Genomic DNA, 24,772 nt, shown 5'->3' with positions numbered 1-24,772 from the left:
GTCATCAGTGTTTGTCGACTTAAAGATGAAAAGCATCTGACAAATAAACCACACAGAGCAATCCCATCACATGGTGCAACATAGAACATTGTAAACACACAAACAACCTCTTCATCGTCCCGTGCTTCACATCACGGAAGAAAATCACACAGTATCTGCCACACGCTCAAACGCTCGCTGCTGCTGTTTCTCTCACACACCATGGATGTGTTAACACACATGTCTGCGTGCATTATTGATGAGCGAGCACGTGGTGGGGCTCAGCAGATTAAATAAAAATGCTAAAGGCCGGCAAGGGGCGCAGATCGCTCATGAATTATTGGCAGAAATACGTCACACCGGGGAATCTCAATTTGAATGGAGAAGGAGTCGCGCAGTACACAGACAGAGAACACACACACACAGGAAAAGTTACACGAACAGTTTTATGGGAAGGTGCTGCAGACTGAACAGGGGAAACACACACACAGAAAAAAACTAACATGAATACACACTGGGTCAGACAATAAACATGCCAAAGTTTATAGAATTTAATATTTTACCTAAATTTTGTTGCAATTAAGTAGTGATTACAGAGAAAGTACTTTATGGTGTTATTTTCATTTTTGTAACTTGATTTAGGTTTTATTATCAGGTCACAATGTAGTCAAAAGTTCATTAATACGACTGCCAATTGAAGTTCATGTAATATAGTTTATTTTTACACAATTATTGGCAATTTTCAGTTTACAAAATTGCATCAGTTTATTGAATTAATCTCTCAAGTCGGTTTAGACACTAAAGATTCATGAGCAGCTACAGGAATGTATCTGATAACATTTGTGACATTTGTTCCATTTTTGCATTAGTATTCTTAAAAAACTTTCTAAAATACAGTCCTGATATGTTGGAGAAGATATTCAGCCCTTGATTTAAATATATACAGATATGGATTTCAAAGATGCATCTCATTTACAAGATTAAAGGCCTGGCATTCCTTGAAGAAATGCACATCACCCGCAGCCTTTCGTGCCAGATTTTAAAGCAAATGTCTTTTTTTTTTTTTTTTGAAAAATGAAAGAATTTTGAACAAAAATAATATAGTTATACAGTATATATAGGTATATAATAAAATGCTATTGCTCATAGTATGTGTTGTGAACTGAGTGACTGAATGAAAGAGTGACTGGCAGCTACTACCAGAGCATATTATACCTCAGCATTTGTAAAATTGATCAAAGTGCAGCGATTTTTGTTTTTCCTACAATTAGTTGGCTGTGGTGGCCATCTTGAGTTGGTTTGGCTCTAAAAATTAATCAGCTATAGATGTACATCCACTGGTTATGTTCTGAAAGTTTATTTAAAAATGGACAGAGTTGACTTCATGAGTTCCTGGCAAAGTTTTAAACCAAGCTCTGTTTGCATTTGGAGTTTGTGTCGGGGGTGATTCTCAGCTACCATCACACCAAATCTTAACTGAAAATGTTTTAAGATGACTGAATTGTAGCAATTTTTGTGTTTACTCGGTTGACTCCCAGAGGTAATACATTGTAGATTGCAATTGTTGTCTCAAAGTTTCATTAAAATCCTTCTGGTAGTTCAGGAGTTGTTTTGCTAACACGGACACTCACACGTACACAGACTCAGGCAAAAACATCATCATCCGCTTTTTGACTTTTGACCATAAAAAAGACCTAACCTGAGACAATGTAACCCCAGTTTAACAGTAAAAAAAGCACAAGTTAACAACAGCATATTATTATTAAGACGAACTTGGTAAAATAAAAAATTAAATAAGATAAAAAATACAGATGTTTTGGAAACCTCAGGAAATAAACACATTTGTCAAGAAATGAAATTAAAACAGACTCATTTACAATGTTGGATTTAGATCAAACATTGAACAAGAACTTAGTAATCACATTTGCTAATAGACTCAGGTGGATCTGCACATGGATCTATCTGCAGCCACAGTATTAGTGGGTTTCTGAACAGCCCTACATAATTATAGCCCTCTGAATACAGACAGCAGCTAAAAGCTCAGTGTGTAACATATAAAATGTCTCTCTCTCTTTCTCTATCTGGGTGCAGTCAGTATCTCTGTGCTAAGTTCTCCTAACGCTCTGGTGATGTAAAAATCAATGGCAAGGTCATCAGGTTTCCCTTGTTGGCTGGCCCTCTCCTTCCTGCCTGCAATTTAATAATACGCCTTTAAAGGCAGTGTTTAAGCCCTGCCGAGCAATTGTTTTGTCAATAAGACCTCCTTTTACGAACGTCTTAAAAGCCCGGACAGAGCGGGAGAGAGTTGGGGGAGAGAAAAACGAGGGAGTATTCAAAGGGGCAGAGTGGATGAACGCTGAGGCTACTTAAGAAGGAGCGCGATGGCACATACTGTATGTATCTGCTGCTTATCAGGTTTCTGAGAGCACAAGGCGAGAGACAACAGAGCTGCAGGATGAGAAGGAACAGTAGGGACAAAGATAAAGAACATGAAAACAAGAATATTAAAAATATGTTTCATTCGGTTTTTATTTCCTACTTTATATGTACACAAAAGACAACCAAAACTGAGGGATTTATTACATCTTAGCCTGAGCAATCTGGATATTGAACTTAAAAAAAAAAAACACTGAGTTGAAAAATGTGAAACAAGAAACTCACACTCTAATTTTGAACATTAGGATCAAATTGTAAATCACAATGAACCAAAGCACTTGAACTTAGCAATTTTCCATCATCTAGAGGGAAAGAATTAAACTGTAAACTAATGTTAGAAAAACAAGGTGAAGCTTTTGTTTTGCACGATTAAGAGTTCAACTGTAACTGTTTTAGTTTGTATAAAGGGTAAAAAGGTATTTTCAAATATTTTTCTTTATGTTAAGCGACCACACAAGTTGTGAAATAGTTGATGATTCATGCAAAATGTTTGTTGTGTCAAACTCTATTTGAAAAAGATATTTATGTCTGCATTTATGCACATTGTTTTATTGTTTTCAAATACCAGCCACCTCAGCTGAACATAAAATCCTAAATGAAAAAAAAAGAAAGTATTTTCAGTCTTTTCACAGGCTCATCAGAACTCAACAATTCATCTAAAAGCATTGTAAACACTGATTTTAAATTTTAAATGAAGCTCATTTTGGAGGAAAACGAACTATAGTTAAAGGCTTAGTTGTTGAAGGAGTTCATATTGCCCACCACCTTTCATGTCAGAGTTTTAGATCATCTTATGAATTACTTTCAGCTACTGCCACATCAACATTGGAGCTCAATATCTGTGGCATTGCCTGAGTTATAGCCATTTCTGTGTAGGCTAAGATAAATTAGCTTTGACTCCAAAAGTTAATCAGTTGTAGAACGACATCCAGCGATTATTTCCTGAAAGTTTCATTCAAATCTGTGCAGTCGTTCGTGAGATATTTTTATAACAGACAGACACACCCGCACAGACACGCACATGCGACAATGGTATTTTCCACCTTGACTTTCAGCAGCAGGCGATGAAACTCATTGTACAAAAGTCCTGGTTCAAGTTCTACGTTCTCGCAAGGCTTATGTTGCTCGGTCTTCGTGTTCAGTGAGAACTGATTTTAAACATTTTGTTGGCAGATGCTGTTCGGTTTTACCGTCATAATAAATGCTTATATAATCTAATTTCCTGATTAGATCAATCAAATATTCCCAGGTCAGAGCAGTGCCAGTTATTATCAAGATCATAAGTGAGGCCCAAGTTGTACATAATGAAATGGTTAATTATATGTAGAAGAGGCAAACAGGTCGAGTGAGATGATTTGTAAGGTTTGGTATGTTGACAGGCTCGAGACAGAGGGATGCTGGAACTTGTTCACAGAAAGTTTTCGGAGGTGTGTATGTGCGTGCGTGAGCGCGTGTGTGCGTTTTGGAATTAGCAGGCCAAGTTTCATCCCGTGCCCCGAAGCCTGTTTCATACACTGCGGCTCTGTCAAGTTTGCTTCACTCTGAAACTCCCTAACATTACGGCAGACAGCACGCACTTCAGATGTGACCTCACCCTTTGACTTAAGATGCAGAAATAATTTGAAAAACAACATTTGCGTTTCTCGGCTGGCAGTTTGTTGCTAACAATAGCCTCTTACAGGAATCTTCAGCCTGTGCAGACACAACCTGTTCTTAACTGTATTATGTCAACAGAAGATCCGTGTGCCTGTGTGCGAGTGCGCATGCATCGGTGTCCAAGTGCAACGGCACACACTGCAACAAATGCCACCCCCCCTCTTTTCTTCCTCTGTCTCTCTCTCCCCGTGTTGCTCTTACATCACAGCACCCCGCCCCGGGCCAAACCTGCATTTCTCTTCATTCGCCCCTCGCTCTGTCTTTTTTTTTTTTGTTCCCTTCTCTTTTCTTCCCACTCCTCTCCCTTGCTTTTCAACCTCCTTTTGTAGTGAGGAGGATGGGGCGGGGTGGGGTGGGTTGCTCCAAAACATGAAAGGCGACAGAATGTGAATGCCAGGGTCTGTGTGGATCCACACATGGTCGCTGTCATGCTCGCCGCCATCAGTCAGTTGATGTTCTCACGCTGATGATTTCATATGTTGATCAAACGGTTGCTGTGAAGTCAAATCAGCAGGACGCAGAAAAGAGAAAGAAAGAAACACAGAAAGAGGGGCTGGCAGTGATTTTATACCTATTTTATGTGATGCCTTTTAGACCTAATTAATAAATCTTAAGATTGCCATAAAATTGACCAAACTTGATGACTTGTTATAATGATTTTTACATGGGTTTGGTCTCAGCTATTCCCTCACCAGATTTTAGGTCAGTGTTTGTAAAAGCCACAAAGTTATAGTCATTTTTATGTTTTTAAGTTCAGTTTGCTGTGGCAGCCACCTTGAATCAGGCTGATTCTAAAACCTAATCAGTTGTAGAGGTAGATCCAATGATTACTTTCAGCAAGTTTCAATAAAATAATCTAGTGGTTTATGAGATATTTTGCTAACAGACAGACACATATATACAGAGAGACATTCAAAATCAATATTGCCCACCTTTTGCCTTTCGGCAGCAGGGTTTATACAAAGGTATACAATAGTAAATTACCTCAATTTAAACCAAACAAATATAAGCTTGCTAATAAAAAATATATCATTGTTTATTTTGTTATTATTAGTTTAATCATATATTTTACTACCACTGCTGGATATTAGCTACCTAAAACTGTGTTTGGGCAGCCATTGGGATCCCCCATAGTGAGAGCTGCTGTGAGCTGGTGGGGGAAGTGACACGCACAGAGACAGGATATGACACGGGCAGTATGGAGTGGGATTTAGGTCAAACAGGCTGCAAGCCCTGTCAGCAACACAGACTCTGTGTGACACTGCTGTTCATCTCTGTGTAAACAGAATGTTTTATTTCATGTTTTTTTTTTAAATGAGAGTTACAACTAAGTAAGTCTGTAAGCTTATTTATGTATGTGGTTTAAAAGAAACAACAAGAAAAAAAACCCCCACTGTATATAAGTAAATATATTATCTTCTGCTGAGCCACACACTCAGTTGGAATGAAGCGCCACATGCATGTACACTCACAGTGAGAGCTGCACACACACAATTCGATCCAAGCCCAAAGGCTAAAGGACACTGGCTCTGTCCTGTTGTATCTGTGGAGTGGACAGCACAGAACAGCCATGCTGTTTCAGGGCAAATCCAGGCTGAGAGCCATCCCTTCTCTCTGGTACTGTCTGAGTCCAAGACTGGCTGAACGTGTCTGAAGTGGAACAAAGACTGTGGTCACATTTGACAACAAAAGGCTTTCTTCTAAGGTCTAAATCGCTGTCTTTATGACTCTTTTTTTGTTTTGTTATTATAGTCTGTGTCTCTCTCTTTCTCACTTCTTTAACACTCTCTCAGTTTACATTTTGTCTTTTGGCAAGTCCCATTTAGAAATCAATAAGGGCTGCAAAGCCAGTTCGGTCAGTCAATGAGTTCATGTGTGTTTTTCAAGCAGCAAACATTCCCTCTATATAACTCTGCGAGGTACCTGGTTGTCATGGACATACACTCACACACACACACTGAGCTCCTCCTTAGCTTGTGTGTATGTGTGTGAGTGGCTCCCAAGCCTGTTGCTCCACTCCGTAAAACCAGCTTTAGTGGGGAATTCATGACTCTTCTAATGGATCCCGGGCTGTAGGTAGTGGAGCAACAGGGACTGTGTTTGTGTATGTGTGTGTACGTGAACATGCTTGTTTGTATTTTATGTGTGTGCAGTAATGGAGATTAAGTGAACCAATGTCTCACTCTGAAACCCCTTTTTTAAATTTCACACTGTCTTCTTAAGTTTCTTAAGTTTTTATGAGGCGCTGGGTTCTGCTAATCCACCTCATGTTATTAGAAGGTGGAGCTGCAGTCCTCTATGTACTGAATGTGTGTGTGTGTGTTTGTGTTGGTTGGTGTGTCTGCCCATAGCGATGGATCCATTTGGAAATGGTTCAGGACCAATTTGCTTGCCAATAAAGACTTGTAAGGTGTGCTGACTCAAACCACAGGCCTCTTATCTTATAATAAATTATCTGCAGCCGAACAGCGCTCAAAACTGGTGATGGGATTCCAATATCACATCACAACCCTCCTGTGTTTGTGTGTCCGTTGTATTTTTAGATGTCCAGGCATGTGTGTTTACATCTTTCACGGTGTTGCTGCTAATCTTGAGGGGAAACGTCGCCCCACCTTTTCTATATGATGGTGCTGAAAGACAAGCTGAAACGTGTTTTGTGTGGAAGTTACATACCTTTTTTTAAAGTGTCTTTATAGTTAGTTAAATGGTCATATAAGTTCTGTGGAAAAAAAAAAGTGAGAACGAGGTAACTTACAGACAAGTGCGAGCACGTAACAGATCTTCTGCTGCATCGCAGATTTGTAACAAGGCATCAGGTGTTTGTACTTGCTGAAATCTGTTCAGACAAAACAGGGACAATACTTAATCTTTCGGCTCAGCACTAAATGTAGCTTACTAATGAATAGTTGCTGCTTCTCTTTTTTCTTCTTCCTCTTCTTTTTTTTACACAATCTGTATCTAAACTCAGGGCTTCTAATTCAAAGAATCAGTTGCTCCCTTCTTGTGCTCGGGATTCCCACAAGTGCTCTCAAGATGCAGCTGAGGTGGTCACAGGCTGATTAAGGAGCTAAAATAGAAAACACATTAGTTGGCCTAGAATATATGAATATATATATACTCCTGAATATCAATAAATTCAGATCATTTTAGGGGTTTGTGTTTTACATCACAGAAAACCACAACATTTTTGTCTTTGTTATGGGAAAGATTATTTAAAAAGATGCATTCCTTACAAAGGGATTAGTGAAATCAACCACTGTAGCAAAAAAGGTTTTCATTGCTTTGCTTGAATGTGAGCACATTGCAAATAAAGTTCGGTGAGCAGCTGGGTTTAGTTTATTTAAACTAATCTAAATCATCTAATCCAAGCACCTGACCTGCGAACGACTCCGAGGAAGAGAGAAAAAAGACGAGGGAGGGAGAAACACAAAGAAGGTGATTTATGAGTTGACTTGTCAACTTAATACAAGGAAAGAAACTCATAACTGTAATCTTCTCACACACACACCTGCAGCATGCTTCCAAGCATATACACAAATGTAGTGCTGTGACTCTGCATTAGTTTTACAATAGAAATACAGACTTAATAGTTGCTGGGGCAAAAGATGAGGTAATGAAACTTTCCAAAAACAAAAATAAATGGGGTTTATAGTTTGATAGCTTACTGTATTCTTGATTTATTTATGATTTACTGCCGGAAACTGCAATTATGTACGTGCATAAGTGGAACTATACAATGTTTGACAAGACTAATGCATGTCAAAATTACATTCTTGTAAGAAGGGTTTATTTAAATGTGTTACCCAAAGAAAGAAAGGACATAAATTGTTTTTTTTTCATATTGATGTGTCTGCATGTATGTGTTGCCAGTGTGTAGGAAGGATATATGAGTTGAGCGTTAATTGTGGTTGAGCAGCAGGCAATTGATGCTAGCCACGCAGTGACAACCTGATGATAAGTACATGACTTCCCGTCAGAGCTTGCTTTCTCTTGTTGTCTTTTAAATCACATTGATTGGCAGGCAGGAGGAGTGTGTGGTTACACAGTTATTTTAAGTGGCTCTCGGATATGAATATGCATGTAAACCTCTGTCCACGTGCGCTAAAATCCACCTACTGGTCCTGATGAATGTACGTGACGCTGACATATCCAGCTGTGTGCAAATGTGGGGTTTGTGGAGACTGCGAGTGTGCAAATTTTCTCAGGTTACTAAATGGTATTGAGTGCCGGGGACGTGTGCACATTTGTGTGTTTCAGTGTGTCTCGTATTACTAATATAATATTGGTTGTAGGCTCTGGAGATGTGCACGTGCGAGAACGTGCGCGACAGATATTGAGAACTCCACATGAATTTAAATCAATGAGCTTGCGGAGTAACCTTTTGTATATCCAATCTGCATCTTTCCACCACTCGTTATTAAATTATCCCCTAATTGGTCACGCAACAAAGGCAGCTGATGAAAAAGACAATTTCTTGCTTTTAATTGGGCATTTCACGTGCGCTTCGCGTACACCTGTGTGCAGCTGACTTGACTCAGTATGTCTGTGGATGTGTGTGTGTGTGTCGGGTGTAATGAGAATAGGACATTAGCAAGGGCTTGGCAGACGCCGTCGCAATCAGTTCCACTCTTCCCGCTGAAGAAGGGAGAGCGGTTGGAGAATTAATTCTGACATTAGCAAAATCAGAAGGAGGAAAATTGTTGGAGACTAAAAGAATAAAACTCACCCAATCTCCTTACATGACTTTAGTGGATTGGCAGTAACATACGGCTGGCATGTTGTTTTGATTCACTGTATGATCGGTTCATGCATATGTCAAACATATGTGCCCCTGATGGGAATCCAACTCCTACAGATTTTGAGCTTTACAAGTCATCCTTCTATTTCCATGCATTTGGTGTTTTTTTTCTTTTTTCTCGTCCAACTTCACCCGTACCACTGATGGTGTTTCTCTCCAAAAAAGCCCAGCTATTGTTGCTCAGCGTCGAGTTGAATAGTGAAGCTCATTGTGTTGTGATGGGAGGCAGGGGAGTGAACAGGCCATAAACACTGGCCCTATAACACCCAGGGGTCATGAAAAGGTGAAGCCTCACTCTGGTTTTCTTTTCTCCCCCTTTTGTCCTCTTTTACTTCTCTCTCTGTCCATCACTCTTTATCGTTCTACGAGTCCTCGCTCTTTCTCTTTCTTTTCTTTCCATCTCTCTCACCACAGCCCTCTCCCTCTCTCTCAGGCTTTCTGTGTGTCAGCTTATTAACGGTCACAGCAAGAGTGTCTGGTTTGCAGAGCAGAGCCCCATGCTCTCCTACTCCTCCTTCCCTACAATTCTCCTGCTCTCCATCTCTTCATTCCCCTGGCTGCTATTATGAGAGGCATTTTATCCTTTGTTCCAGGCCCCATGGTGCATCTGGCCTCAGATATGAGGACGACAGGGACAGGAAACCGGCAAGAGTTTTTGAGAAGAGGAGGAGGGAGTTTGGGGGGGGGTCAGACTGTAGATTCGTTGCTCAGAGTTGGGCTGTCGTTTTCCACCATAAAGGGAAAGAATGATAAGGAGGCAGCCAGCAGGAGAAGGAAACAGATATAGAGAGGCAGAGTCACTGTTGTTTAATAATCCTAACACTCCCAAATGTTTAATTTTTAGTGTTTACCTCAGGTCCAAAGAGAGTCCGCACTCCTGCTGAAGCGGCCTCGTTTGTTGTATCAGAGTATCTGATGAGAGGTAGAACAGCCATATAATAAGAAAAAGGAGACATCAGTGAACATCAAGAGAAGAAGGTGAAGGAAAGAAGAGGTCAATAGTTAGTCGTTGTTGGCCTCTAGTTGACCTTCTGTAAAGGGTTTGGAGAGCAGAGGAGAGTAAAAGGAATGCTCGGGCCTCCTCAGCCCTCTTTGCCCTCGCTCCTCCTCCCCATATCTACCCCAGCAAAACAGGGTAGCAGGGGAGGAAGGGAGGGAGAGAGCATTGGTGATAAAACTCCAGACGTTCCCTCATTTGATGGTGCTCTGCCATGTCAGTGCATTCTTGCATTCCTCCTTAACTTTTTCTATTTCTTTTTCTCTCTCTCCCCCCCCCTAAAATTCCAACTCAACATACTTTATTGTAACAAATATAGAACAAAACAGCTAAAGACGCAACCTCTAGCGATGAGATCCTCTATATGTATTTTTAAAATATCACCTGACAAAACGCTCCCCTTTGCCTGACACAAAAAAGTTTCTGAAGAAGCTTAAAACATATAACAGATCAATATATTTCTTAATAATAATAGTAATGCTATAACAAAAATATAGATTGATATTTCTTTGTTCTGCTATCCATCTGCCGTTCTCTGACTCAATAATTCCCAGCATCTCTGTTTTCAAACAGTTCAATGGAAGAACCACACAAAGCAGTTTTGATTAGGGATTATTAAAGAAATATAAGCCAAAAGAGCTCCATTCACTTTTCATTGTGGAAACAGATGCAGCATGTTTGTATCCTCTGGTTTCTATTCCCCCTTTTCACAATCCCTTGAGCTCATAAATGCTCTGTTTTCCAGCTTTTTAAAAGTCTAGCAGTACTATTGTTCCCCTTAAGTTCAGCTAATGCTCCCCTTTTCAGAGATGAAATAGAAGTGTCCGGTGGGGCAACAGCAGGAACACATAAATCAAGTCTGAAGCCCCAAGAGTCCTCTCTCCTTGGGGTCATTACAGGCCAAGGGGTCATTTCAAAAGGGGTTAGCCTGAGCAAGGCCAGAGCAGCTCTTATGTGAGGGCATTAATGGGTGTGAATACACGTAAAAGTGGGAGAGGGATTAGCTCTGTGTGGGTGTGTGTGCTGCAGGAAAAAAAAGTGAGAAGTTGATTTGAATATGACTGATGGGGTGTGTGTGTGTGTGTTTGTGCTCAATAAATGGTTTGATTGTGTGCTTTCATATGAGGTAAAAAGTGCAGAGAAATGTTTGCAAAACCATGCCTTAGTAAAAACAGCCATGCTCTAAAAAAGTAACACAGGGTCACCTGTCGTACCAGAGTGTCACCCAAAACAATGCCTCTCACCAGAGGCAACATGACATGTTTCCGTCAGCAACACTTGCCACGCTGCCACAATCGAAGCCGAGAGAGCGCGTTAACCAGTCAGCAATCTCAGCTCGTTGCGAGGTGGAACATCTCCAAAAAAGAAAAGATGAGCTGAAATGTTTCAGAGAGGCAGAGAGAAAATCCCAGTAAAGCCTCGCCCCACAAAGACCCCAGTGTTCAGGCTGTCTGTATGTTGAGGCAAGTTTGCACAAGTTGTGAAGTTCTGAATTTTCAAAGACGACTCCCTTGGTTGTTAAAATTGTTAAAACGCAACTTTCTCTGTAGCGCTACGAGGGGTTTACTGGGGCTCAGTGATGCTTATGGGAAAGTAATTACTCCTTATCACTGTTATGGTTAGCTAAAAAAAGAGGCTGCTTTGGAAATGTGGTTGTTTTTGTGCTGGATGCCAAGGTTTTCAGGGTATTAGTCAGCATTTTTCCTTAATCTTGTTTTGAGTAAAGCTCTGACTGTGTTTCTGTGTTTTTGTCTCTTCTCTTTCCTTTTCTGCCTCCCCTCCCTCCCTTTCTACAATCCCGGTTCTCTTTTCTCTTTCACCCTCTTCAGGTTCATTAATGCGAGGAGGAGAATAGTGCAGCCCATGATCGACCAGTCAAACCGTGCAGGCAAGTCTCCTATAGTTACTGTTTTCAAGTCGCGCAGGCGTAAGCCATCCACACTCCATGCACCCAGAGGCCTCTCAGCTGGTAAATAAAGGACGGATGCTTCCTTTTTGGAATGGCCAAATCCTTCAGGGGCTTTCCCCTTCTCTATCATTACTGACCAACAAAGTTAAAAGACAAAACATTACAACATTAACAGAAACTGTTATTAACCTGCCATGTGAGGTGAAAATCTATCAGTTGACAAATATAGTTATTTGGTTGAAATGGGTAGCAATGAGTGTTTTTTTAATTAATTTATAATTTTTTTTGTTATCCTGCAAACACAACTGCCTGTGTTCTCAGGAAAGTTTTTTTCATAACCCCTATTCTCCCCCCTTTGCAAGCCAGGCAAAGAAAAATCAGCTATCCCACCTACTTGGCTCAAACCATAACATTTAAAAATCTATGCCCGGTTCCTTTCTTTTTTTTTTTTTTTTTTTGAGTTACCGTTGATTGGCTTTTTGGCTCCAGACCTGTTTTGACCCCCATCCCTTCCTATCCCTTTAAACACCCTCCCTCAACCCTACTTACGGCTGTTTCAGGGAGCAAGGGAATGAGTGAGCAGTCCCCCTGGTGCATGGCTTGGTTTGGACCGCTGTAAACTTTATTACCTGTAATAGGGGTCAGAGGTCAGAGTGGCTTTAGGGGGCGCAGTAAAGTTCAAAGGCATTCAGAGGGGGCTGAGGTCTTGCTTTTGCTTGACTGACCCCCAAACAGCCTAAATCGAAGGTAAGTGGTCTTCTATGAGAGCAGAACAATGGAGGGAAGCCAAAAAATAGGAACCATATCAGGTTTCACTTGTTCTTGCTGCTCAGTTTTAGGCAGTATTCATAAGATAAAGAGTTTAGATAGGAGTGGATTTTGGGACCAATCAGTGAGAATGAACTTTTGTTGAAAAGTGGTCGGAGCTTCAACCTGGAATTTATTTTGGATCTTTGATCATATATGAGCAATTACACATTGAGAGCAGAAGCAGTGACATTAAAAGTATTGCAGCATTATGTGCCAACATGTCCTTAATTAAATATTATATTGGGTTGATGGATGTTTTATACTTGTTGGTCTGTATAAATAGGTAAAATGTTTTTGATAAAAATGTCCACAAACCTTAAAATTTCATTTAAAACACGAGCACTGTGTATGGATCTTTATGATAAACAGTCTGAGTGCTACCAAACAGACACAATGTATGTTCTTAATGCATGTTTTAAAATTTAAAGCATTAATTTACTTCACAAAGACTCTAGGTATGCTAATATGCTAAATTGATTTAGTTTTGGTCTTTATAATTAAGTATTTGCATTTAAACCAAAGTCCTTGTGAATCTTCAGAGTACCATAGTGTATATTAAACTCTTAGTCTGATCCCTCTTAGAGCATTTAGCTGCATTAAAGTCTACCAGGGGCTTACAGTGTAGAGAGCCGGTTGTACCGACACAGAGCAGAATGACGTTGAAAGACAACGGTGGCTTCCTGTGCGTGCATCAGCCAACAGATGATCCCACTCCGGCCGCTGAGCTTTAATTAAAAGGACTAATTGACCACTCTGCTCCCTCCCTCCAATCCCTCTATCCCTCCCTCCTTGTCTTCTCCTCCATCCACAGTAAGTCAAGGAGCTCCCTACAATCCAGATGGCCAGCCAATGGGTGGCTTCGTCATGGACGGCCAGCAGCACATGGGAATCAGACCACCTGGTAAGGCTGTCTCTGCGTGTCTGTCCTTTTTCTTTCCTCCCTAGTTCTTCTGATATTACTTCTGTCTTGTGGTTGCTTCGTTTTTTCTTTGTCTTCTTAATTCCTGCCCTATTGGTGCTTTCTTTGTCTCTTCATGTTCATTTCATGCTCCTCATTCATTTAGTCATTTTCTGTTTATTAGGCATATTTTACTGTACAGTTCTTTCCCTGTTGATGTTGTATTGTACCATCATGCTTGGGCAAAATATTGCCCGAGGTCCAAAATGTAGACAATGTCAGTTCATTGTCAAACAAAAGCAAAACTGCTTGAAATGAATTACCGAAAAACAGAATTGTTTTAAAATAATCTTAAGAAAAAAACAAAACAAGTTCTTTATGACTTTTGTACTAGTTTTACTATAGAGAGCACTGCCTGTGTTTTCAGCTAAAATAGGCACAAAGTGTTCTTTGCTAGATTTGTGACTAACTATAAGTATGTTTCTAAATAAAGACAAAGGGAAAATTGTGAATGCAACAATTGCAAAAAAAATTCCAACTAAAGGTTGACATCTAATTTAACTATCATAAGTATTAGATCAAAGGAAGTATGATTAATTTCCATATAATGTATTGCAGATCTCTATTTTTTTACAGTTCAATCAATCTTCAAATTTGCAACACATGCTAGCTAAATGCTGTTACACAACCTCAACATAAAAAAGCCTTGTGCTCAATGTGTATTTTTTCAGATGATAGATTGTTATGTATGAACGTTGCAGGAAGTATACCATGCCTGTGTTCCAGTGTAATGCTTGAAATTCAGTTATTAACTATATGATTGCTGCCTGGTGGTTTGGATGATAACAGTAGAATCTGTACTCCCAAACACTCTAACAAGGACACACACACAGTGTCTCTCCCCCTCCCTTCCTGAAAACAGCAGAACAGGTGTGTTCAATCTCATTACACCATCGTCTTCCTCACTCCCACTTCCTCAAACTCAGTCGCTCTCTCACGCCATCAGGTTTAATCCCAGAGTTTGTCCTTAAGCTCTCCTCCTCCTCCTATATCCTCTGTTTTCTGGGATTCTCTCAAGTCTCTAACCCAATCTCACCCTCCACTTAAAGTCAGCAGGTTTGGATAAACTGCCAGCCGACTTAACCATCCTGTACTCGTCCTCAACATTTTCACACACTTCTCCCTGCTCGACTCAGAGGGGTTTGTTGCTGTGCTGTGTGTTAAATTAGCGTCACAGTAAAACAGGGACAGTGCTAAGGCATGTTTTTTTTTTGTAAATAATGTCCTTATTTAAAAAACAAACAACTTAAATTGTAATTTTTTTTATTGTGTGTTCGCTTATATATATACATATAAACACCCAATTTTCTTTATTCAGGGCCAATGGGTGGAATGGGCATGAACATGGGCATGGAAGGTCAGTGGCACTACATGTAGCCCTACCCGAGCCTGAACAATCACAACACAAAGGGAAATGTAAGTACACACTTAAATACATGGTCTTGAACCAACACAATATCATTTTTGGTACTTATTCAATCAACAGAGCTGTGTTTTCAACATTGTGAAAGCAAAACTGAGACTCAGATAGAGTAGATGGAGTATTATCAATAGGTCTTTTTTAGCATGCACATCAAGACACGTATCTATAACTTTAGAATTTATTGTCACATAAATTTAGATTATGCTGTTCTTGACTGGCAAATAGGTTTCCTTCAAACAAATATATTTGGAAACAATTCATTTTGATTTTCTACATGTCTAAATGGGGTTTGTAGATACAAGCAGGCTCTTGTTCTTCCCAAGCGGATTTTCGTCTGTTACTTTTCCTCTAACTCTCCCACCCTCTGCGTGGTGATAAGAGCCTTTGATCACATCCTTGTAACTCTTTGTGTATGTAAAGTCTGTGCACGCATGTTGCTCTCTCCCACATCCAACAGATACAGAACCAAACGTTTTTCACATCAGTCAGGGTTAGGTGAGAAAAGCAAAAGAAAAAAAGAAAAAAAAAACAGATGATAAAAGGAGGACAAAAATGAAACACAAGCAATACATCAACCAATAATGGTAATCATGGGAAAACTTTCAAGTATTACAATATAAAGAGAGACAGTTAAACATTTTGTACACTGGTTTGATGCATGATTTATGTTAACATGGGGCAAAGAATGAGAGAGTAGAGGAGAGGGGCAATTGGAAGGAAAGAAGGCAGGGATGGGTTGGGACAGGGGATGGGTGGGGGACTTAAGGTGGGGAGTGGGGGGGTAGGTAGGACGTTACTATGGCAACAGACTGATTGGCAAAAATGTAAGCAGTCTTTGCTGGTGCAAGGAGAGAGAGAGAAGTGAGCGCCCCTTAAGTGTCATAAATCTGCCGGGTTGCTGTTGATGCATGAGCTACATTAATACACACATGCTAACCAGCTACAGGAGCCCCCACCCCAATCCACGCTCGCACACACTCACCGCCACTACCTTCTCTCTGTCTGGCTCCCCTCTTTGTGGTTTTTCTCACTGTCAATTTTCCTCCTCCATCTCTTTCACACAACACCTTTTTTTTTTTTGCTTTTTTTCCCTTCTTTCTCTCACCCCTCCTCCCCCCCTCTTCCTTTTCTTCCCTCACTCTTGCCCCAGGGCGAAACAGACTCCCACATAATTCTGGATGTACACAGGCTCGGTGGTGTCACAGTGCACAGTGTGTTTAAAGTGGCTCTGGGTCCAATCGTACTCAAACCTCATTGTTCTGTGTGTGTGCACACCGCTATGGCTACATGTATACCACACAACATTTATATATGAAATACATGCTCACGCACATGAGTGGGTGTTTGTACAGCCACGCAGGTCTGTATAACTGTACAGTATATGTGTATGTGAATGTGTGTGTATGGTAATAGGATTACTCCTGGCACTGAGAGGGGACACAAACTAGTGCAAAATGGAGGAGGTAGCCAGCAGGGTATGGAGCTTAGCTGGGCCTAATTGACTAGATCCAAATTAAATATGCCATCACCAGAGGTGTGACCAATGGATTTGACTTATTCAGTTTACAAAAATAGGGACCATTAACTCACCACACAATGCGCGTGCATGTGTGAGAGCACTGTAGTGAAAATTTGCCACCCTTGTTTTTGTGACAAAAGTCAAATATGAAAACAAAAGACAGACAATAACACGTGGAGTGACATCTTTCAGATTTGAACTGTAGGAAGTATGCGGAGGGGAGCTGTGCTTCAAAATTGGGACGCGTGTTTTGGTGTTTATGTGCAAGTGTGTAAACACGACGGCTGGTTTGTGTGTCCAAGCAGCTGCTAGCCTTTCCCAGCAGACCTTGCTTTAAACAGCCTCAATTTGCCTGCTGAATCTCGTAATTGGGCCACCAGAGGAATCCTCTGTGAGACGGGCAAAAGCACAGAGAAGACAGGCAGAGCAAGGAGGAGAACGAAAGAAAAAAGAAAGACAGAGACCGAGACTAAAAAGAGGGAGGGGCGGCTGAAGAGATGGAGAGTAAATGACAAGAGGGAGGGGCAGAAGGAGGAAAAGGAGGAAGGAAGGAAGAAGGAGAGAGGAAAGAAGAAAAGAAGCCGAGAGAGGAATGATGACAGAAAAATGTCTCCTCTTCTTCACAACTTGTCTTCCCTTTACATCTTCATCTGCTGCCACTGTCTCTAAATTCTACTACTTTCCTTTCTAGGTCATTTAAAAGTAAGTGATGTGTTATATTCTTTCATGACCAATTAAATTAATAGGTTATTACGTGAGGAAGGAGGGGGACAGTTATCTTATTTGATTAAGAGAGTGCAGGTTCATTATATTTTATAAGCAATTTTCATTAGCAGAGTTGAGATTTTGTTACTGCAGGGGCTGAGTTGAGCGGTTATTGTGCCGGGGAGTACTGAGCCTTGATACAGAAGGTGTGCCTAGCAGCCACACCGCAACATTAGTTAAAACTAAAGCCAATTAGTCCTGCTTAGTGAAGAGCGTTATGCTTTCCACCCAGTGATGATTACAGAGCTTATATCCCCATGCGAAACAATACACCTGTCAGCAGAGATGAAGCCCAGCAACTGAAGCAGAAGCGAGCGCAGCCTTTGATAGCAACGAGAATGACTCTCTGATGACCCTCACCCACTTTTCCCCTTCTTCCCTCTCTTTTGTTTTCCCTCTTCCACAAAATTAGCCATGTGTGGCCCCTGAAAACTGTAATCTTGGGTTTTAGGAGCATTATCACTGAGTGGAAGAATTAATTATGACGCAGAGAGTATGGAATTTTTCTTGGTCCTGCCCATTAGGAGCTTTTCCCAAAATCTTGGACCGAACGCTTGAATGAGCGAATGCTTTCGCTACCAGCCTCGGCTGGAGACCCTTTGTCCCAGAATTCATTGCTGCAATCATTAAGCCCAAATTTGTTAACCTTCTGCTGAGAGGTCAAGATCCCTTCCGTCATTCCCAACTTCCCCAAACCCTCCCACTGTCACCCCCCATCCGAAAATTCTTTTTCTGGTGGATGAACCTTTACTATTAACGAACAGTGGAAGGAAAAAAGAAAAGAAAAACAGGCTCCGATGGGGATTGTGTGCCCCCTTGTATTGTCCATGTGAATGTGTGTCCCTGTTGATTTGGCCCCTGTGGAATCCCCCTCAGAGTCTAGGAAATGAGACTTACAGCTCAATGTATTGATTGGCTTATTAGGTGAAAAACCCTATAAGCAATGTTGTGCTCTTTCAAGCACTCATAGCATTATTAGCCCCTTGACACAAGTTTACCGTAGTAATCAGGACACTCTTGTTAACCAAGGGTAAAAAAAACACAACATGGAAGTCAAACAATTTGAAATGACAATGCAACAGATGAAGAAATTGTTGATGCTTTGGTTTTAGATATGTAAATACTATAACCACTAAAATGAAATTAAATGTACAGTACTGTGCAAAAGTTTCACACCACCTGATTATTTGCCTGCCTCTAAAGGCAAGGGTGGAGTGATGACGCATGATTTCTTCTTGTGTCTGTCTGTCTAAATGTGTGTTTGTCTGTACCATTAGCAAAATATCTCATGAACCATTCAATAGATTTTATTGAAACCTTCAGAAAGCAATCACTAGGTTGACATCTACAGCTGGTTAAGTTTTAGAGTTAGTCCAATTTAAGATGGCTACCACAGCTAATTGACCTTAGCCTACATAAAAAATGGCTAGAACTCAATCACATTTACAGATATTGTGTAAAAATTTGGTGTGGTAGTAGCTGCCAATCATTCGTAACACATATTCATAAGTGTAACAGATTATGTGAGATATTGCAGCATCACATGAGATTTCACTTGATGGTATTTTTAAGGTTTGACCAAAATGTCTACAACTCCAGTATTTCTCAACATAAAGAGGATCTTAGTCAAAAACTTCAAAGATGTCAGGTGATATGCAGTCCTTCAAGGGATACTAGGTTTTAAATTTCTTTGTATTTTGCCCCCAGGGAGCCAGACTTGCTCATGATCTTTAAAAGTACTTTTGATTAATAGTTCTCCGGGCTTTCTAAAGGCCTTTAAAAGTTTTTTTTTTTTTTCTTAGAACTTCGGCTGCTGTTTCACTCATTTATTGGCCAGTCTTTGTTTTTCACCATGACAACATATTGCACAGCGTGTTTTTAAAAAGGAAAGTAGAAAAAGGACAAAAGAAAAAAGTATCACACCAAAAAAAAAAAAAAAAAAAAACATCTGTAGCAAATGAACAGTATCTAAAGTCATTTTTTAAATAGGTTCTCATGTATTAGCTCTTTGGGAATCATCTTATTGGTGCCAAAATGTTAGTTTAGGTTTGTCAAACCAATGTTTTTTTGTATTTTGCATATATTCAACAAAAGATGTTAGAATTGTAACTTTCTGACCACTGGTAAAAATAAAATAAAAAAATGCCTAAAACCTCTATTTAAAATTGGTTCTTTGTTTCATACTGTATGTCATAGTTCAGTGGCTTACCAAGCAAGCAAGCAAGCAAACAAACAAACAAACAAACAACAAGATTGCCTGTTACTGAAAATCAAAGGAGTGAAAATAAGGAAAGAGCAGAAAAAGATCGAAAGAAAAAAATTTAAAAGACTTTTCAAAATCCTGAAGAAATACCTGGAAGAAAGTCTGGCTCCATGGAAGCAAAACATACAGAAAGGACAACAGATCACATTTGTTTTAAACACTTGCTCCTTTTCTCCTGTGTAGCTTTGGTGAAAACTGACTGATGAGAGGAAAAAGGAATGCTAATATTGTTCTTCCACTCCTTGTGCTTTTCTATACGCACTTTTGTATTGTCTGTAATAGTCCTCTTGAGTATTTGTGCATGGCGAACACGTGGACGGGCCCGGGGCACTCTCAGGTGACAGGCGTCTGTGGGCCTCACCTCTCCCTCTTCGCTTTTGACAACAATGTCGGCCGTGTGCCCTCAGCGGTGACTTTCCACCTGCTGAGATAGATGACTGTTAAAAAGGAATGCAGTGGGGGAGAAGAGGGTATAGATGGATTTTTTTACATTTTCCATTGTCTGAGCAGGTTTGTTGACATGCAGCAGGTTGCACCAGTTTAAGTTGTTTCGGCTGAACAACTCAAATAGGCTAGAGTTCATCAGTGTCACTCTCTAGAACAATGTTGGCTGACAGTGTTTTCTTACAGAAACAAAAACCAAGACAACAAATCTTCGGTTAATTTCGAGTTTCCTCTCCTTCCAGTAAAATGGATTATCCAGGAAATGTTATGGACTCGATCTCAGTATCACTTCAAGTTGATTGTGTGTGTTTGGTCTTTAAGTCCCTTCCTCCTGTTAAAGTAGCATTACTGTGGGTGTAGGATTAACTTACTAAAGCCTTCAGTGCTCCTTCCGTCTCTCTCATGCATCAGTATGTGTTGGGCTAGCTTTGGTTACTGCTCTGACCCAGATTAATATGTCTTTTTGTAGTAGCAGACACTAAAACAGGCTCTAACAGCAATCATTAATGAAACGTTATCACGTTCAGCTTATGCAATGATTAATAATATCTAACTATTTAATAGTTTTGTTACATACTCACTGCAACTCTGGACTCCACCTGTTCAGAGTTAAGTAACAGTCAGTTGACTAGACCGGTATGTACAACAGAACATCAGCACTTCAGAATTGGTTTTAGCCAATGTGAAACTTTCCTTATGAACAATTTTGTCAGAGCATTTATGACTCTATTTTAACCAGTTTGATTTCCTCTCTCTTCAGAGCTTCAGGGGAATCATGTGTCTCACCGAGGCCCGCGGAGCTCGGGAACGGGACGCCCCGACTTTCTGACGACGACAACCAACCAACACAAGATAAAAGACCCAATTACATTTTATTTGGCTGATGCCTGAAACGTGGACGCCTTCTGTAACTGCTTACGAGTTTTCAAAGAAACTTGAGCGCAGAAAAGACAAGCCTCACCTCCTGACAGACTCCTGCTTCCTCTCTGGTTGGCACAGGACTTCACTCCCCCTCCCCCCACCCCCCTCCCTTGTTGCTGCCCTCAAGCCCCACGTGGATTCCTCCATCTAAGTGATTGTGATTGACTTACTGGGTCATTTGTGGCACCTGGTGATCTATTCTCAACTCTTCGGCAAACAAAAACAGGCTTCCTGTACGAAGCACTCCACTCTTTGGGACGATGGAATTGGACCAAAGAGAAGCCAATGTCTGTATCTGAGAGGACGCTAGCAAAGCAAAAGAGGTGCCCTTTAAAAATATTGTGGATTGAGACCTGGAAAGCAAGAGAAAAGAAAGTAAAAGTATAAAACTATATCAAGCCCTAGTTTGGGAAGTGAGTGGAGAAAGAAATTATACTGTATACTGTTGTAAAATTACGCTGGACTCTCACAGGAACTGGGAATTTAAGTATTGTAAATGCTATTGTATTGTTCTGCATATTATGTTGTTTCTAATAGATTTTTTTTTTTAAAAAAGGATGTGAACTTTTTTTTTTTCTTGGTTTCTTTCCAAACTTTATGTGTGTGTGGGAATGTGTATGTGTGTGCGCGAGTGCCATCTACATCAAATCTGACCCCTCCCCCCTTCATTCAATTACAGTGCTTTTTTGTAAACAAAAGTGAATAAACAGCAATTGGATCTTTCTTAATTTTTTGTGGCCTTTATTCAGATTGTCAAGACATGATGGCAATCTAGATGTTTTGTGTGTATGTCTTTGTCACAATCCTCAGCCTCCTCGTGCACATTCAGGCTGCACCAACTGTATCACTGTTGGTTTACTACACCTTGTACCTCCAATTTGGGTAATTTTGTGATACGTTTCCTCTCAGTGTATTATGCAAACCAGTTCTGGTTTAAAGTTTTTACCGGAGCAGACAGGTCATGAAGCTCACTGAGCAAAGTCAAAACTCAATGAATACACTTTCTAAAGACAGCAGTATTTGACGGGCATTGTTGCTATTGTCCAGTTTTCTACTTCATTCATTTTGTACTCATGAGGACAGCCACGTAATATAGTTGTGGACACGACTAACACGCAGTTTATACTCACAATCTATCTTTAATAAAAGCAAAATCATCATTTAAGTGGAAACTACAAGTGCAATCGACAAACATATTGTTTCTTGTTGTTTTAGCCATGTGTTAGTGATAGAGGAACCCTAAAAATCTGTCCCAGTGTCCTACTGATGTGTTTAATGTCACATGGCTGAATACTCCCATAGCCCATGGATTCCCTTCCCCTCATCATGTGATGCTTTCTGATCACAGAGAGAGGCAAACACTGTGGGGAAACACCATTTATTTTATTCATTTTCATTTGACCAGCTGATGTAATGCTGATCAACAGACAGGAGAGAATGTAAACATCACAGTGTTGGTGAAGAGGTGTGTGTGAGGGGGAGAATTAATGTGATGGGGAGTGTGAGACTGTGTTATCAATGCTTCCATTATCCATTGCTTCTGACATGTATTATGCACATCTTTGAAATTCCTTTGAAGACAAGTCATGGTTCTCATTTTACTTTGAAGGGTATATATATATATATATATATATATATATATATATATATATATATATATATATACATCTGTGTTGTAAATAAATACTTTTGTTCAAACAACAGAACTCCTAACTAGTCTCAAGTTAGATTCCTATACAAAGATGTGGCACACTGTTACACACTATCAGGATACAACCCTGACAATCCATGGGATTCTGTGAAGCTGAATCGGGCACAAACACGTTCCCATTGAAGAAAGCGGTTAGGATACATGAAGTTCAGCGGAAAATGTGCAGCTAATGCATGCGTTCTGCTGTAATTTCCTCACCCAGTAAGAAAGGGGAGCCAACTATCCTTCATTTAGCATTAAAATTCATTTAGGTAAAATTGCTACAAACGTGTAAATGGGAAGATTAGTTCTCCCTCACGCCTTGTTGCCCGCAGTCAAAGGGCTCCGCTTGAAGCGCAGCGCGCTCCTGGAGCCGAGGTTGTCTCCGGGATTACACTGCGCTTCAGGAGGGAGAGGCTGAGCTGAGCTCACTGACGAGACGAGGAGCCGAGCGAGTTTGGTCCGATTAAAAGATTTCGGAAAACAGAGACAGAGTCACTGTCTTGTTTTTGTGGGTTCTTTTTTTTCTCCTGACCAGCGAACAAGAGAGAGTCTGTTTTATCCACAACAATATGGGCGTTATAAATCAATACTCTTTCTTTCTGTTTCTCCTCCAAGCAACTATTGTGTTTTTACCGCTTTTGTCGGAGTTAATGTTCTTTACACTAAAGAAGCAGAGTTAAAAAAAACTAAAAAAAAAAAAAAAAAAAAAAAAAAAAAAAAAAAAAAAAAAAAAAAAAAAAAGATACTCTTAAGGAAAAAAAAACAACAAGGCGACGTTTTAATTGCTTCGTCTCTCCGCCATGGCTGGCAAATCCGAGGCTGTGAAATGTGAATTCTTGAGCCCGTGGCCGCTGGGAGCGGTGGAAACAGGAGGAGAAAGCCCATGCATGACTGCCCTCTTTAGGGAGGCCGGGTAACTGACTGTCCGGGGGCAGGGACGCTTTGGAGACGGCGCAGAGCAGCACGTCTCCTTTTACGCACAGACGCAGGGCGCACAAATATTTAAATTTTATTTTTGTTTTTTTACTTTCTTGTTAAACATTGGAGGGAAAAAAACTGCCGTGGGTCAGAAATATAATAAAATATCTGCAAGCCGGAAGAGATTTGATGAAATAAATTCAAAGTCAAATATTTTTTACTGTCATTTATACATAACTTTAGGGTCATTCATTAAAGTCTTTTCAGATCATTTGTGCCAATTATGAGGAGTTTGGGCACTGATGGGATGATTTATTAAATTATTTTGCCTTTAAAATATGTAAAAGTCTTAAAACGAAACTAATTTTAAATAATGAACAACCAACATATTGTCATTTTCAAGGAAGTTTTAAAGATTCGGTGCTTGATTAAAAGATGAATCTGATCTACAGGTTAGCATTTCTTAACATGAAGTTCTTATTATGATGAACGCTTATTCATAATAATTATCTTCAATAAAATGTAAAAACTTTAAAATGTGTTTTTTGTAATTCTCTTTGTTTAGAGATATTATCACAGCTGAGCTATAATTCATTTCATTCATTTTTCATTTTTCACAAACATTTGCTGGTGTTTTATCATGAATAGCGATTTTTTTTTTCAAAAAAACCTTTGATAATGATAGTAAACAGTCCTTTGAAACACACACTGACCGCGGAGTGAACTGTCAGGGTAATGAATGGAGCAGAAATGTGTTCCAGAGCCGCGGAGGTGTCCGCACAGGCCTGTCCTCCTCCTGTATATCGCAAATATGTTTGCGCGTTTTCTTGGAGAGAGTTTGGACAAGGAGCCGTGCGCGACTTGCTCCGTCCTTTCCGAACAAGGCGTGACAAATCTGGGCGGCAGGAAGGTGCGAAAGCTTTGCCACTAATCCTAAAACACAGGTTGGAGCACCGCGGCCTGTCAGACAAAACCGGCTCTCTGAAAGTGAAACAGATTTTATTTCCATTTCATGCAGCAAATACACATTATTTATAAGCTATGATTATTTATTTATTTATTTGTTTTATTTTTAGTTTATCAGCTTTTTAGAAAAATAAATTCTAATAATTTGGGGCCTATTTTAAGCCCTCAACTTTATTTTATTCATCATCACTTATGAGCAGAAAGTTACACGTTTAATTTTATTGTAAAATGGACGTAATTGACTATTAAAATCCTGGATCCACGTCCCACGTTTGAGTTAAACGAGAAAGCTTCCAAGAAAAGAAAATGTTTTAATG

At 40.1% G+C, this 24,772-nt stretch overlaps 1 protein-coding gene across 1 annotated transcript in view; it reads left to right on the top strand.

Moving 5' to 3' along the window:
* LOC108244135 (homeobox protein Meis1) overlaps nucleotides 1-21,606 on the top strand; it is an 81,271-nt gene extending 59,665 nt beyond the window's left edge. Inside the window, exons 10-13 of the mRNA XM_017430043.3 lie at nucleotides 11,696-11,754; nucleotides 13,397-13,486; nucleotides 14,862-14,959; nucleotides 20,718-21,606. Of these exons, the coding sequence (XP_017285532.1) occupies nucleotides 11,696-11,754; nucleotides 13,397-13,486; nucleotides 14,862-14,920 (208 nt within the window). The 3' untranslated portion in view covers nucleotides 14,921-14,959; nucleotides 20,718-21,606. The remainder of the gene's footprint in view (nucleotides 1-11,695; nucleotides 11,755-13,396; nucleotides 13,487-14,861; nucleotides 14,960-20,717) is intronic.
* Nucleotides 21,607-24,772: the final 3,166 nt, after the last annotated feature.

This window comes from Kryptolebias marmoratus, linkage group LG22, assembly GCF_001649575.2.
Source record: "Kryptolebias marmoratus isolate JLee-2015 linkage group LG22, ASM164957v2, whole genome shotgun sequence".
NCBI lineage: Eukaryota > Metazoa > Chordata > Actinopteri > Cyprinodontiformes > Rivulidae > Kryptolebias > Kryptolebias marmoratus.
This window is presented reverse-complemented; position numbering and strand designations above follow the sequence as displayed.